Source organism: Cetorhinus maximus, chromosome 22 (genome assembly GCF_964194155.1).
Source record: "Cetorhinus maximus chromosome 22, sCetMax3.hap1.1, whole genome shotgun sequence".
Classification (NCBI taxonomy): Eukaryota; Metazoa; Chordata; class Chondrichthyes; order Lamniformes; family Cetorhinidae; genus Cetorhinus; species Cetorhinus maximus.
In genome coordinates this window covers 22,761,916-22,777,584 of record NC_135900.1, presented here as the reverse complement: position 1 = coordinate 22,777,584, position 15,669 = coordinate 22,761,916, and the positions used below count along the sequence as shown (strand labels likewise).

The following is a 15,669-nucleotide window of genomic DNA, read 5'->3' as shown; positions in this document are numbered from 1 at the left end:
CGGTCGGAGAGCCAGTCAAGGTCAACAAGTATAGGGGTGATAGGCGACTGAGATTTGGAGCCAGTTAAGACCTGGGCAACAGAGTTTCGAATGAGCATAAGTTTATGTCGGGTGACAGATGGAAACCGGCTAGGGGAGTATTGGAACCGTCAAATCTAGAGGTAACAAAAGCAGAAATGAGGGTTTCAGCAGCAGATGAGCTTGGGGAAGGTCAGTTGAATGACATTATGCATGTGGAACTGGGCAGTCTTGGTGATTGTATGGATTTGGGGTTGGAAATTCAATTTAGGGTCAAACGCAACACCGAGATTGTGAACTGTTTCATTCAGCTGAAGGGATGGGAACAGCAGGGCCCAAAGACAATGAAGCCTTCCCAATATTTAGTTGGAGCAAATTTCTGCTCATTCATTATGTATTTCGGACAAGCAGTATGACAAATCAGAGACTGTTGACAGTTCCGCTGAGTTGGTGGTGAGATGGAGCCAGTTGATGTCAACAAGTGTGTGGAACTTGATGCTGTGTTTTTGGATTATATCACTGAGGGATAAAATGCAGATGAGAAATAGAGGAGGGCCAAGATGAGATATTTGGGGAACTCCCAAAGTAACAGAATAAACGGGGGAAGAGACACCATTGCAGTTGAGTCTCTGGCTATGTTTTAATAGATAACAATGGAACCAAACTAGGGTATTTTCAACCAGCTGGATGATGGAGAAGAGGTGTTGGAGGAGGATGGTTTGTTCAACTGAGCCCAAAAGTTGCAGATTGGGAAGGGATCACTCATCATGGTACAGTCACATCTGTGTTTTTAACAAGCCCCTTTTCAATACTGTGGCTGTGCTGGAAAACTAATTGCAGGGATTCAAATATGTAATTGTGGGAATGCTGGATTTGGGAAGTGACAACACATCCAAGAACTTTAGATAGGAAAGGGAGGTTGAAATTGGGCTGCAGTTTGCAAGTACATTGGGGTTAACTAGGATTTTTGAGGAAAGTGATGATAATGGCAGCTTTGATAGGAGGGGGCATAACTTGAGGAAAATTTACATCAAAAATGAGCTCTGCAGGAAATGTTGTAAGTTTACATGAGCAAAGCCAGTATAGAAACTAGCGTAAATTTTGACATAATTTATATATAAGTATGATCCAATAAATTACTGGCTAATGTATTGAATCACAGGTTTGCCGGTTTAAAGCTATCCGTACATCTCTTGTTACAGTGTTGTGGAATACTGCCCCACTATCTAGCTAAAAATGACCAGTTTAATAGTCAGTTCTAAATACTGTTTTGCAGAGTCACTTAGTCGCTTTATCCCCAAAACAGTGTAAGCAAAATATGCTGATCCTAGAAATTCATGAAACACTGAAAATAATACTGAATTGGAACTTTGAACCTTGATCCGCCTTTAACCCGCCATCAAATTCGGGAGAACAAAATTCCAAGCTAATTTCCTGCCAGCGGAAACTGCCTTTTTCCATCATGAAAAATTTAGTGCACCGGTCTGCCATGATCTAGCCATTGATGGGAGCAGAAAATTTCACCCTGTGTAAGAAAAATAGATTTATACATTGAATTTTATAGCAAGCTATACACTGTTTCAAGAGGCAATTTTGTTACATGTAGGAAAATGTATTTGACAGAAGTTTATTATTATAATGGCCCAGATTTTATAATTGTAATGATGGCAAGGCTGTAATCATTCTTACTTCTCTGAAATTGAACTAACTTCTGGACTCCACACGAAGACATGAAAATCCAGAAATTGCTGTTCGTGATTCTTTATGGGATGCTCTGTCAAAGTCCCAACAGACTGCAATCAAACCGATTGAACTGATGAGAACTTGCCCTTTTACACTATTAGTCTGGCTGTAAAAATCCTTGACACAGTTACACCTTATTAAATGATGTGCAACTGCATAGCAACATACAAATTCATAATAGCTGCTGGAAACCCTTTCTGATCTTGAAAAGCTAAGTTTATAATTGTGGAATGTCCAATTTCTCCATTATGATAGTATATTTCTTTTAAGAACAGTTGCTTTGAATTCTCAAACATTCATCAGAATCCCATGAGTTGTTTATTTTGTTCTCTAAAATTTATTTATAAGTGAAGCTTAATCAGTAGATTATACTTCCTGGCTTGCTGTCTGTGAGAATACTTCATTATGATTGGCTGGTTACTCTGTTTGATGGTACCACTGTTGTTGGTCACCTGGAGATCCCTTTGACTTGGCACGTAATTCAAACTAATATTGGGAATGCAGAAACCTATGCCAGAGGAATCGTTAGATCTTTGAGTAGCTTTTGTCATTTGCAGCTGATGATGGAATCTGAGCCAATAATGCTACATGTAGAAATAATCTTTGAAAATAACAGTCTTAACAAGGCAGGGGCAGCGGTGGCATAATGGTATTGTCACTGGACTAGTATACCAGAGACCCAGGGTAATGCTCTGCGAACCTGCGTTCAAATCCCACCACGGTAGATGGTGAAATTTGAATTCAATAAAAATCTGGAATTAAGAGCCTGATGATGACCATGAAACCATTGTCAATTGCCTTAAAAACCCATCTGATTCACTAATGTCCTTGAGGGAAATAAATCTGCTGTCCTTACCTGGTCTGGCGTACATGTGACTGCCGGCTCATAGCAGTGTGGTTGACTGTTATCCCCTGTGAACAAGGGCAATTAGGGATGGGCAATAAATGCTGGCCTAGCCAGAGAGGCCCACATCCCATTAACAAATTTTAAAAATAGCGCACGTTTATTTAAATGGTCACAGAGGTGATAGGGGAAAAGTGGATGTCACCAAAAAAGGAGATATTGTAAAATTTACATTTTGTAAATGACCATCCAATATTCAACAAAACATATTTACTATCAATGTCCATTTTAAATCCCTTCTTAGGCTTTGTTAGGACTTTGAGTCTTATAAAGAGTATGGTAAGTATGTTGACAGGCCATTCAAAAGGATTTTTAAATTCATTGTTATAATATTCTTTATAACTTTTTTTCTTTGAGGTAATTCTTTATGAACTTTTACTATAAAAGGGGAAGGTGAAATATTACAGGAGAAAATAGAGCATGTTGTGTTTTCTCTTTCTAGGAACACAATTTATTGTTCCAAAAGGAAGGGGATAAGTTATGTTTATTCTCACTTTACCTGCTTGTATATTTTTAACCTCTAATTTACTTAATTGAATAATATTTTAAGAGTGCCTTATGTTGTGATTAATGGTGATCTTATTGTGCTCATACTTTTCTATGTAAAAAGAGATGTTTTTAAGGATTAAGTATGATATGAATATTTAACTTAGTATTTAAATATAGTGCTATGTGATTAAGAAAAACAATTTGAGTGGAAGATTGCAATTATATTTTAGTATTTCACATTAAAATAAGGTAGTTATCTTTTATGTCACTTTTGTGTGTTGTTCCTTTCAGATGTTCAATCCTGAAAATGTTGCCAAGCCTGAAGACAGTGGATGGTGAGAGGATTAGTTCCACTGATGATCTTTATGCAGAAAGACATAGCAGACTTTCACCAGGGAGTTTCCTGGCACTGTGTCAGGCCCAGCTTCAAGACTTTGAGTTATTACTCAGGAGACATGAAACTGAACTAGAGTAGGTCTCTCTTTTCACATTTCATCCCTTTTTGACTGTAACATGAAGCCATGCTTCATGCAAGCACATAGTTTTTTGACGCATACATTGGTTTGATTAAAGAATTGCATAGAACAGGAAACAGGACAGTTTAGGATAAGTATTTTCCATTTTAATATATCAACACTTGATTTGAGGTATCCACTGAGGCTAGTGTGTGGGTGGAATGAAATTCAATATTTGGTAAAAATGTCATGTTGGTTTATTGTGATTTCTACATTATCTTTCAATTATATTATATAGCATGTAAGCAAATTAATAAAAACGATATTTATCACAGCTTACATTTATATATAACCTTTAATGTATTAAAAGTCCCCAAGGTGTTTCACTAAATCAATGAATAAGCAAAAATGGATGCTGAACCGAAGAAGAAATGTTAGGGAGGAGTGACTAAAAGCTTGGTCGAAGAGGTGGGTTTTAACATAGGAGAGAGGGTGGAGAGACAGAGGTTTAGGAAGAGAATTTCAGTATGCTTGTGGTGGCGCATGTCAAAGGCTACAGAGAGGTTGAAAAGTATACGGACAAGTCGCTACAGTCATAGAGAATATAATTTGTGACTTTAATTAGTGTTGTTTCACTGTTGTGGTAAGTGCGGAAACATGATTGGATAGACTTAAATATGGAATTGTGGAAAAGTTGATCATGCGTTTGGCAGAATATGACATGTTGATGAATTTTAGAGAGGAAAGGGAGGTTGGAGGTTGACGTTTTGTAAAGATAGAAGGGTAGCTTTTGAAAATATTTAGTTTGATGGCCAAAGAGAAGAGGGGTATGTGACAGAGGCAGCCAAATGGAATGATATCAATCTTAGTGATAATTAAGTCCATGTGACCCTCTCACTTGTTGATAGTGAAGGTAATGGAGGTAGAGAGAAAAAGTGTTTGAGAAGATGGTTCATAGTGGAGAAAAGAAGTCAGGGATTATATTTGCTCTGCAGGATGATCCTGAATTAGTATGCAATTTGGTAAGAGGTGAGTGAGCTTAATAGAGCTTGATTTGGTCCAGCTAGATCTGATGATTGATAGCTAAAGCAGTTATGCATCAAATACATCATTGGAGTTGAATGGGTAATTTATGGTTTATAAATATTTCTGCGTGAGCATTTGTTTTCACTGTGCACCCAGTGACTGTTTCACCCTTTCTTAATTTGTTTATTGCTAAACCAGTTTAGCCCAGAGCTCTTTCCATCCTGTAAAAATATAAACGGTATCTTTAGCCTCCAAGTATTTACCCCATATAATTTCCTAAATTACCTGTCTTCATGGATTAATAAGTGGCATTGCAACATTTGTGCTAATTTGCCTGAAATTAAAGGTAGTTCAAAAATTGCAAGTGTGATTATTCTGTCAGGCAACAGTTCAGATGAAACTTAAACACCAGTAGTAATAGGAGGTGGCAGCTAGGTGGTAGCAGTGAACTAGCAATATTGTCCAAATATTTGGTTTTCTGTGGTCTCTAATCACCAGCAAGAAAGACCACAAGAACATGGAAGGAGCAAGTTAGCAGGAATGATAATCTGCCATTCAATCTCCCGCTTCAGTGATGATGTTACGAGACAAGGTCAATGAAAACTGAATTTGTTTCTGCCACAGTACATAAAGTACAATTGCCTGAGCTCTTCGAGTTATTTAAATGGATTAATATCCTTCTATGGCAACATGGGGATTCCAGGGATAAATTTACTGATAGAAATCAAAACCATAAACAAAATACATTATGCTCAGAAAAGACTAGATGTGGATGACAGCTGAGAAAAAACGCACTCCACAATGTATAAAGTCTACTTGTTGGCGATTTGACATTATGCCTCCTCCTTCAGTTCTTATTACCTATTTTCCTAGCCAACAACAATATATTGTGGAAATGTCTGTCTTTTTTAAGCGTGATTGTTCAATGGTTACATTATATAAGATCCTTTTCTGTGGTCATATTAAATTCATTTTCTCCCACCTTCATTACCTGTCACATGTGTATGTTACAGCAAAGATCACAGCTTTATTCCTGCAGCACATCTATTTGGCCGTGAGCTGAATTTCCAACCTATATTCTCTTGATCAAAAGACCATGCTCTTCTTTCTCCATAACATCACTTGCCTTTGCCTCTGTTGCAAACCACCTGTAGTTGAAACTCCTATCCATGCCTTTGTCACCTCCAGATTTAACCATTTTCTAAAGCTCTACTCAACAGGTCAGACAACATCAGTGGAGAGAGAGAAAAAGAGTTAACATTTCATGTCAATGCCTTTCATCAGAAATGACAAAAGTTAGAAATGTATTGAGTTATAAGCAGGTGAAATGAGAGAGAGTGGTAAAAGTTCAAAAGGGAAGGTCTGTGATAGAGTGCAAGATAAAAGAGATTAAATGTATTATGATCTCAAGGGAGACAGTTAACTTTTCAAAATAAATTCAATTTCCCAGTTGTTAGTTGAAATAACTATGCCAGAAGGTTTTTACATTTTAAATAAAAACTCTTAGGGTAAAATTTTTAGCTTGGCGGGCGGGTGTGCGCCGGACCCGACTGAGCGTAAAATGATGCGCGATGACATCGGGCAAGCACCCAGACATCATTGCGCGATATTTTGGTCGGCAGATGCATGCCAGAGTCGGCAGCGCACCCTTACAATTGGTGGGCAGGCGAAAAGGGGGATGAGGTTTCCAAAAACAAAAAATAAAATTAATACTTTAATTTTTAATTAATAACATGTCCCTGCTCATGTGACAGAGTCACATGAGGGGACATGTTTCATTACATTTTTTTAAATAATTTTTTCATATCTGAATTAAACAAAGCAAGTACCAATGAAGCACTATATTTTGTAAACCCTCATTCTTTAAACCTGAAAATCTTAACAGACCACCTCCTGTTTCTGTTTTTAATTCCACCCAAGAGTTCCCCGGTACTATCCAGGATCTTGAGGGTTCTTTCACTTCTTCTGAGATTAAACCAAGGTATGCCACAGCTCTCAGGAATTCACTGTGATTCTCCTCAATTTTCCTGCCATTTTCCAAGGTATGAGATTTCATGGGATCCTTCCACCAGCATTCGGCAAGGTGAACCTCCAATTCTCTTTAAGCACCTCATGATTGTAGATACCATAGCACAAGGATAGCTTCACTACTTTTTGCCCAGTGTCTCTAAAATCAGAAATCACCCTTGTCCTGATAGCCCTTTGCTACTGGTCTCAAGCATCCACTGCTGGCAGCTTTTTCTTTGCCTGTGTTTGTGAAAAAACACAGATGAACTCAAACAAAAGGCTGCCTCCCCACAGTCTATTCTCCCAGCAATGTGGCACACCTGAGATGTCCAATATAGAGATTTCAAGTTTTAATTCCCAAGTTTGTCCTTTGATCTGAAAAGTATATGGATACTTTAAGAACTCCCTTTGTTTACCAGTTTTCAACTTTTTCTTTGACCTTGGGAATTACATGAATAATTCTCTAACGAAGACAGCAATTCTCCTCAGAATTATTGCCTTCAGTTCCCCAACTAAACGGGCTCAGCTGCCATTTTATGGCTCTCACCCTTCTAACTCTGATCTTGTAAGTACACCTGAAAGGACCTTTTTAAAAAGCTTGAGTGATTTGGCAACTTCTGAATTCCAGAGTTTCAATCACCTTACATTTACAAATTTAATTTCCTCAAAACTGAAAGTTATATTCCTACAACATATGAATCATGAAATTAGGCATTTTCACAATGACAGGAGAGTTGATCATGCAGTGCCAAAGCGAGTGGTAATAGAACAAGTAAAGAAATAAAATATATTTTTAAATGAGGTGTGACTGGCAGAATGATGACAGAGAAACTGAGAGAGTGGGATAGAGTCCTTACATGAGGTGCAATCCTCAATCATCCCCAAGACCCTGCCCTCTTCGCACAGTACCTTTCCATGCACGTGCAGGAAATGCATTACCTGCCCTTTTACCTCCTCTATCTCATGATCATCTAAGGCCCCAAACACTCTTTCCAGGTGAAACAGCAATTTATGGGTACTTCTGTCAATTTAGTATACTGTATTCATTGCTCATAATGCAGTCTGCTTATTGCTGGATGGACCAAATGCAATTGGGTGACTGCTTTCTAGTAAACATTTATTCAGCCCGCAAACAGGACCCCAAGCTTCCAGTCGCCTGTCATTTTAATTCTCCACCTTGTTCTCATCCTGATCTCTCTGTCCTCAGCCTACTGCAAGTGCCCCAGTGAAGCTCAATGTAAGTTTGAGGAACAGCAACTCGTCTTTTGACTGGGCACTTTACAGCCTTCTGGACTCAATGTTGAGTTCCACAATTTCAGACCGTAATCTCTGCCTTCATTTTGTTTCCTTTCCTTTGCACATTTTAACTTTATTTTTTCCCTCTTTTTGCTTTCAAGTGGCGGTGGTTCAACATTCTGACGTTCACAACTTCTCTAGGTGTTACTTGCCCCATTACCGCTCCCTTTGGCTCTGCACCACCAGCTCTTTTGTCATTTAATCTGGCTGTTCCTTCACTGTCACTGGGTCAAAATCCTGGAACTCCCTCCCTAACAGTACTGTGGGTTTACCTACACCACATGGACTACAGCGGTTCAAGAAGGTGGCTCACCACCACCTTCTCAAGGGCAATTAGGGATGGGCAATAAATGCTGGTCTAGCCAGCGATGCCCGCAACCCATGAACAAATAAAAAAAACTCTTGACGTGACTATATGTTTTCCTGGCTGGCCTCCCATCTCCCACTATGCAATAACTTGATTCATCCAAACTGCTGATCATGTCCTAACTCACATCAGGTCCTGTTACCCATTGCTGTACCCATTGACCTACATTAGCTCTTGGTCCAGCAGCATTGATTTTTAAGTTTTAATCCTTGTTTTCAATTCCCTCTATGATCTTGCCTCTCCCTATCTTTGCAACCTCCTCCAGCCCAACAACATTTTGAGATCTCTGCGCTTGTCTAATCCTGGCCTCTTGTGCATCTGTGATTTTAATTGCTCCATCATTGAAGACTGTGCCCTCAGCTGCACAGGCCCTAAACACTGCAAATCCATCCATAAACCACGCTGCCTTTCTATCTCTCTTTCCTCCTTTAAAACTCGCCTTTAGCCTTACTGCTTGGACTGAACTTTTGGTCATCTATTCGAATATCTCCTTATGTGGCTAGGTGTCAAATTTTGTTTCACGTGGACATTGGGATGTTTTATCATATTAAGGTTTCCAAATAATTACAAGTTGTTGGTGTTGTTATTGTGGCGACATCTCCATCCACTGTCTCCATAGCATCATTGGCCTTGTAAAGGGGAGATAGAGAGTTTGCCAAAGGCAATCCCTGGAGTCAGCGGGGACTTAACGGTGGTTTTCCAGTGAGTTCGCTGGAATGAAGGCATGGGGATAGTGAATACAGTTTGGAAACGAAAATGAGAAAACTGGATACAATAAGTTGTAAATGAAGCTTATGTTTTATGCATTAACTTAGTATATCATTAATCAGCATGTTTTCTAGGTTTCAAAAACAAACATTGACAATGTCTTCTGCACAAAGAATTACATAGAATTTCCAGCACAGAAACAGGCCATTCGGCCCCACAGGTCTATTTTGATAATTATGCTCCCCCTCCCTTATTTTATCTCATCCTATAATATCCTTTTGTATCTTCCTCCCTGATTGTATTGATCTAGCTTCCCCTTAAATATGTTCTATTCATCTCAACCACTTCAAAACAAATCTTAAAGTATTTTTGATAGAATTTAAAGATTAAAAACAAATCACCTGCATGTATTGAAGCCACATTTTTTGCACAGTAAGGAAAATGTGCCTTCGGAAACACAAAATGGTAGAAACTGTGGGGTATATTTTACAGTTTTGAACTCCAGTCACAGAATATCACACAACAATTGCCCATATTTAAAATTTGGAATATAGGTCGGTATGACCAATTTACAGATCTCCCAATTTTTCAAGGATTATATTTAAGCAACCTCTGTGCCTGAATTCCTAATATGCGCACCCTGGTATGAGCTTGCCTATTTTTATGCCACGCTTATCGTTACCATCATTCTGTAAAATGCGGCACTTAAATTTTTTTGCATATTTGTCCTTTTTAATAACAGATTGGACTCTTTGGACATTACAGAAACACGCTGTCAGCACTGTGAGGAACTGATGCAGCTGGCTGAAGAATGTAGATATGCCCATGAGTATGGAGAGTTATGCCTTACTGAAGAGAAAAAACATCTTAATAGTCTTCATGAGGAAGAACTCAATGTTGGAAAGCAATGTAACAAGCTGACCATCAATCATACAAAAGAAAATAGCCAGAACAATGACAGAAAAGTTGTTTCTGACCCAGTTCAGACTGCTGTTACCTACACTTCTGAAAACAGAAAGCAAAGTGATTATTTACCCATTGCTTGTCAGGATTCTGAGCACTGTGACCCCAGACTAATTGTAAACCAGGAGAGAACTGCTATTGCTCTGCAGGATTCCAGAACAAGGAAAGGCCCAATACATTCTGAATACAACAGAATACTGTCAGAGCCACAGAATGAAGAGAGTTTGAGAGGGAAGCACCAACAACATATTTCACAGGACAACTTAGAAAAGTAATAACACTGTATTACTGTAGTTAACATTTGTGTCTTGTATTTTAGATGATATTTCAGAACTTTTGGAAGTTGAATAAGGCAAATAAGCACCAGCATCTGAGACTACCTAATCTATAGCAGAAGCCACAACTTATAGTAAATACAATTCATTATATGCTATCATATGTCTATTTCTGTAATAATGGCCTCATGTGCCTTGCATTACAAATAAGTTGGATAGTGTGGCTGGTATATACTGCAGGTGGTAGATTAATGTAAGAAGCATGGGTTTTATGTGATTTTCTCTCAGAAACAGGGAAAGAATGGATCGTAACATTTTAGTGCTGCGTCATCCAGCTGTGCAGTAGGAACGAGGGCATTTTTCACTTTGTTTTGCTCTCTTAAACTTTGACTTTTAATATTTACTATGGTTATTGTGATACTTGTATGTTATACTATCTTCCTTACTGTTTCTGTCCTATTATTTTTGATTCTTTCTAATAATGTTTTCTAATTTAACCTTTTGAAAATGACCTAAGCCAGCCAAAACTTCGATTTATAAAGTTGCAATAATCAACAAGAAGAACTAGCTGTCCAACAACTGTGATGTGTAAAAGGAAATATGCAATATGCTTGGGGCCAGCGGCTTTGGAAACAGAGCTCCTTATATTCTAAATTTTAGTAAATGCACAAAATTTTGATTTGTTTTACTTCATGCATAGCTTGCACATGTTCATTTTTCTTTTGCATGATATTTTTAGATAGAAGCATAGAATGGTTACAGCACAGAATGAGGCCATTCAGCTAATTGTGTTTGTACCGGCTTTGTGCAAGATCAATTCACCTAGTGCCACTCCCCTGCCTATTCCCCATAGCCCTGCAAACTTTTCCTCTTCAGATAATGATCCAATTCTCTTTTGAAATCTGCCTCCATGCTCTCAGACGGTGGATATGATCGGTTAGTTCGAAAACCAGCGATTAGCACCTATTTTTCTTATCAAAAGTTGGACACCAGTGAGGCATCCAGTTCAACCTAAATTTGCTTTTCCCTGTTTCTCCTTGTGTTTTTTCCTTTCAGTGACTTTATAGCAAAGATAATTTATTTTGGCCACTGTTATCTTTGAAAGAAAAGAAAGACAGACTGGAAAAACTTAGCAGGTCTAACAGCATCTGTGGAGAGAAAGACAGAGTTAACGTTTCGAGTCAGTATGACTCTTCTTCTGATCTGGATTTATGTGGCCTCTTTCACGATCTCAGGACATTCTAAAGTTCATTATAACCAATGAAGTACTTTTGAAGTGTAGTCATTGTTCTAATGTAGGAAATATTTGTCTAATGTTAAAATGTCTAATATTGTTATGACGGGCATTTGAATATTTATAAGCTATAAAGTGTTTTTCAGTCTTAGTTGTCCTTTTTAATATACGATATTGAAGGAACTCATCACTTTTTATGCACATTTGTTCTTCAAAATGAAAATGAGGTTGCATTAACAGAAATAGTCCTGGCAGGACTATTAACTGACTGGTTCACAATGGTGAACAATGGTGTCTGCCTTTAAACATGATAGTTGATACAAACTGCAATAGAGATATAATTAACCTGGATTTATGTTAGCATTAAGGCCTTTATTTTGGGATACTAGACAATTCTTCTACTTGTTAACTTAATTCAGGGAATAATATACACTAACCAGGTGTAAAGTGGCAGGAATTTCAGCACATATACAGTATCAATAATTTGCATTTAGTTAGCACCTTCCATGTAGCATAACATCCCAAGCCCTTCACAAAGGTGAAATCAGGCAAAAGTTGACACCAAACCAAAGAAGGAGATATTTGGAAGGGTGGCTAAAAGTTTGGTCAAAGAGATAGGTTTTAAGGAGGGTCTTAAATATGAAAGAGGTGGACAGATTTAGTGGAGGATTCCAAAGCTTAGGGCCAAATAGCTGAATGCATGATGCTAATGGTGATACAAAAGAAGTGAGGCCAGACTTGGTGAAACACATTATTGGAGGGTTCTAAGGTCAGATGAGGTTACAGAAATAAGTAGGGGTGAGGCCATGAAGGGATTTATATATAAGAATAAAAATCTTAAAAATGTAAGGCTTTGGGAGAACAGAAGGTAAGGTAGATCAGCGAGCAAGGGAGTGAGCAAAACTTGATGCAGGTTAGGATATGAGCAGTAGAGTTGTAGATGAGCTGGAGTTTATGGAATGTGGATGCTGGAAGACCAAACAGAAGAGCATTAGAATAATTGATTCTGGAGGTGACAAAGGCATGGATGAGGGTTTCCTAGCAGATTAACAGAGACAGCCTATGTTATGGAGATGGAAGTAGGTGGTCTTTCTGTTGGAGAGAATTTGGACTCATAAGGTCAGTTTGGGTCAAATAGGATGGTGAGTTGAACAGTTGACTTCATCCTTTGGCAATGGCCGGGATGGAATCAGAGGCAAAGGTTTGGAGTTTGTTGCAGAGCTGAAGATGATTTCAGCCTCTTCAATGTTTTACTGAAGAAGTTTGTATCTCACCCACAACTGGATGTTGGACAACACAGGCAGTGGAGGGACCCAGAAGAGTTGTGGAAAGATGTGGGAGTTGTAAGCGTAGCATTTGGAACTGTCACTTTTGGATGGTATCACCTGGAGGCATGTATGTGAGGAAAAAATAGAAATAAATCATTGGGGGCTCTAAAGGTAACTGGGGGCAGGAAAGATAGCCATTTATAAAATAAGTAACAGGAAGAAAAACTACTCTTTAACATAACTTAATGATTTTTTTGGAATAAATCATTATTGGCCAATGAAAATTTAAGACATAATTGAGGAGTTGAAACCCCTCAAAACAAAATTAGAATCATGTGATCAATTAATGGGTGCAACGTCGTTTTGTGTTTTAAATAATTATTTGCTGTTTCTCCTGATTAACAACAATGTGTTTCCATATCCTTGTATTGGCAGCTATGCAGCTACTGTCTTACAGTCCCACTGGCGGGGATATATTATTCGTAGACAAATTCATATGTGCATGGTACTCCATAATGCTGCTTCAGTGATTCAGACTGCATGGAGAGATTACAACAACAGGATGAAAGTCGCCTCACAGAACACTGCTCAGACTCCAGCTAAGAAATGGAAGATATTTGATGGAAGTGAAGAGAACAGAGATAGAGCAGTCGCCATCATCCAGGTTAGAGAAAAATAATAGGCAACATATCTTAATGCACATTTGCTGAAGGGAAATTGGAGAAGTTTTAACAGAATTATTGTACTTCAACTGTAAAAGAACTTGTTCAGTATGAGCTTATTTTGGCAAGTCTCAGAATACGGGGTAGACCATTTAGGACTGAGATGAGGAGAAACTTCTTCACTCAGAGGGTGGTGAGCCTATGGAATTTTCTATCACAGAGGTTATGCAGGTCAAGTCACTGAATATATTTAAGAGGGAAATAGATTCCTGGACTCTAAAGGTGTCAAGGGGTATGGGGAGAGCGCAGGAGTACAATGTTGAGATAGAGGATCAGCGATAATCATATTGAATGGTGGAGAAGGCTCAAAGAGCCTAATGACCTACTCCTCCTATTTTCTATGTTTCTATGCTTGCTAGAAACATGTGATATTGGATCTATAGTTCCAAAGCTCTCCACTATTGTAGTTTTCATTGTGTCCAGCCTGCATCTGTTGTAGACTAATTAATAGAGTTTGATTGTTATTATTAGTTAACAGCTCCATTATCAACAACAGCAATAGCAACTACCTGTATTTATATAGGGCCTTTAATAATTATCTTGAGTAATTATCATTGTGTCATGCAGCCATCAGGACGGTAAATACATAGGCCTGAATTTTTCCCTCGTTGGGCACGTGCGATCGGCGGGCCTGGGAGTGGTCAGGAAACGGGCTCCCAACTGCGGTCAGCCCCCAACCGCAATTTCACACTGGCTGGCCAATTAACGGCCTGCCAACGTGAAATGCGCTGAGAAGCTCTGCGCTGCCGGGGTAGGGGCAGGAAGAGGGCAGGCGACAACGTCACCATGGGCGCAGGTGAGCGCTTCGAGAGAGCTTCCTGAAGGCAGACAGCTGCCTCAGGGAGCTGCAGACCTGCAAATAACAAAATACAGCACAAAAAAGCTACAAAAAATGTCCACGCAGCAGAATCTAGCACCTGAAAGCATATCTGTCCCCTCATATTTATTTTAATTTTATCTCCTAATGGAGATTTCATCCCACCCTTGGATGGGGTTTCATCAAAAATGTATAGGCCGATTGGCCCATCTGCCAACATTATGGTTGGATGGGCCACAAAAAATCACGTTGAATTGCGCTGTTAATGGGCTTAATTGCACGCTTAATTGTCGGCGGGTGCACTTCCAACTGCCGCGCGTAGCCGCCGAGCGAAATATCATGCAAGTGCACGATGACGTCAAGGTGCTCGCCCGACATCATCTCGCACAATTTTACGCCCGATCAGGTCAGGCACACGCCCGCCTGTGGAACGTAATACTCTGCCCATAGAAACATCAAAGATTTATGCCACAGAAGGGGAACATTCAGCCCATCGTGCCTGTGCCTGCCGAAAAGAGCTGTGCAACTTGATTCTATTTTGCAGCGCTTGGTCTGTCACCCTGTCGATTATGGCATTTCAAGTGCCTGTCCACATGTTTTAAATACGATGAGGGTTTCTGCCTCTACCACCCTTTCAGGCAGTGAGTTCCAAATCCCCACCACCTTCAAACTGACAAAATATTCTCCTTAATTTTCCTCTAATCCTTTGCCAATTACTTTAAATCTATGCCTCCTGGTTATTGACCTCTCGGCTAACAGAAATGGGTCCTTCCTATCGACTCTATATCGGCCTTTCATAATTTTATGCACCTCAATTAAATCTCCTCTCAGTCTCGTCTGCTACAAAGAAAACAATCCCAGACTATCCAATCTTTTCTTATAGCTAAAATTCTCCAGTCTTGGCAACATCCTTGTAAATCTCCTCTACTGTCTCTAATGTGATCACTTTCTGTAATGCAGTGGCCAGAATTGTACACAGCACTCTAGCTGTGGCCGATTGTTTTTATACAATTCCACCTTTACCTCTGCTGTTATATTCTATGCCTCACCTAATAAAGAAAAGTATCTTATATGCCTACTTTACCACCTACTACTTGTCTTGTTACCTTCAAGGATCTGCAAACATGCACTCCAAGGTCCCTCTGTTCTTCTACATTTCTCAGTATTCTACCATTTATTGTGTATTCCCTTGCCCTTGTTTTCCCTCCATAAATGCAGTACCTCACACTTCTGGACTGAATTCCATTTGCTGCTTTTCTGCCTACCTGATCAGTCCATTAACATTTTCCTGCAGACTACAGCTTTCTCCACCACGCAGCCAATTTTTGAATCATCTGTGAACAGCTTAATCATGCCCAGCAAATTTAAGTGTAAATC

At 39.2% G+C, this 15,669-nt stretch overlaps 1 protein-coding gene across 1 annotated transcript in view; it reads left to right on the top strand.

Annotated features, from left to right (window-relative positions):
• Positions 1–15,669, top strand: part of lrriq1 (leucine-rich repeats and IQ motif containing 1) — a 226,967-nt gene that overhangs the window by 126,273 nt on the left and 85,025 nt on the right. Inside the window, exons 15-17 of the mRNA XM_078568561.1 lie at positions 3,446–3,625; positions 9,756–10,247; positions 13,189–13,417. Coding sequence (XP_078424687.1) covers positions 3,446–3,625; positions 9,756–10,247; positions 13,189–13,417 — 901 coding nt within the window. The remainder of the gene's footprint in view (positions 1–3,445; positions 3,626–9,755; positions 10,248–13,188; positions 13,418–15,669) is intronic.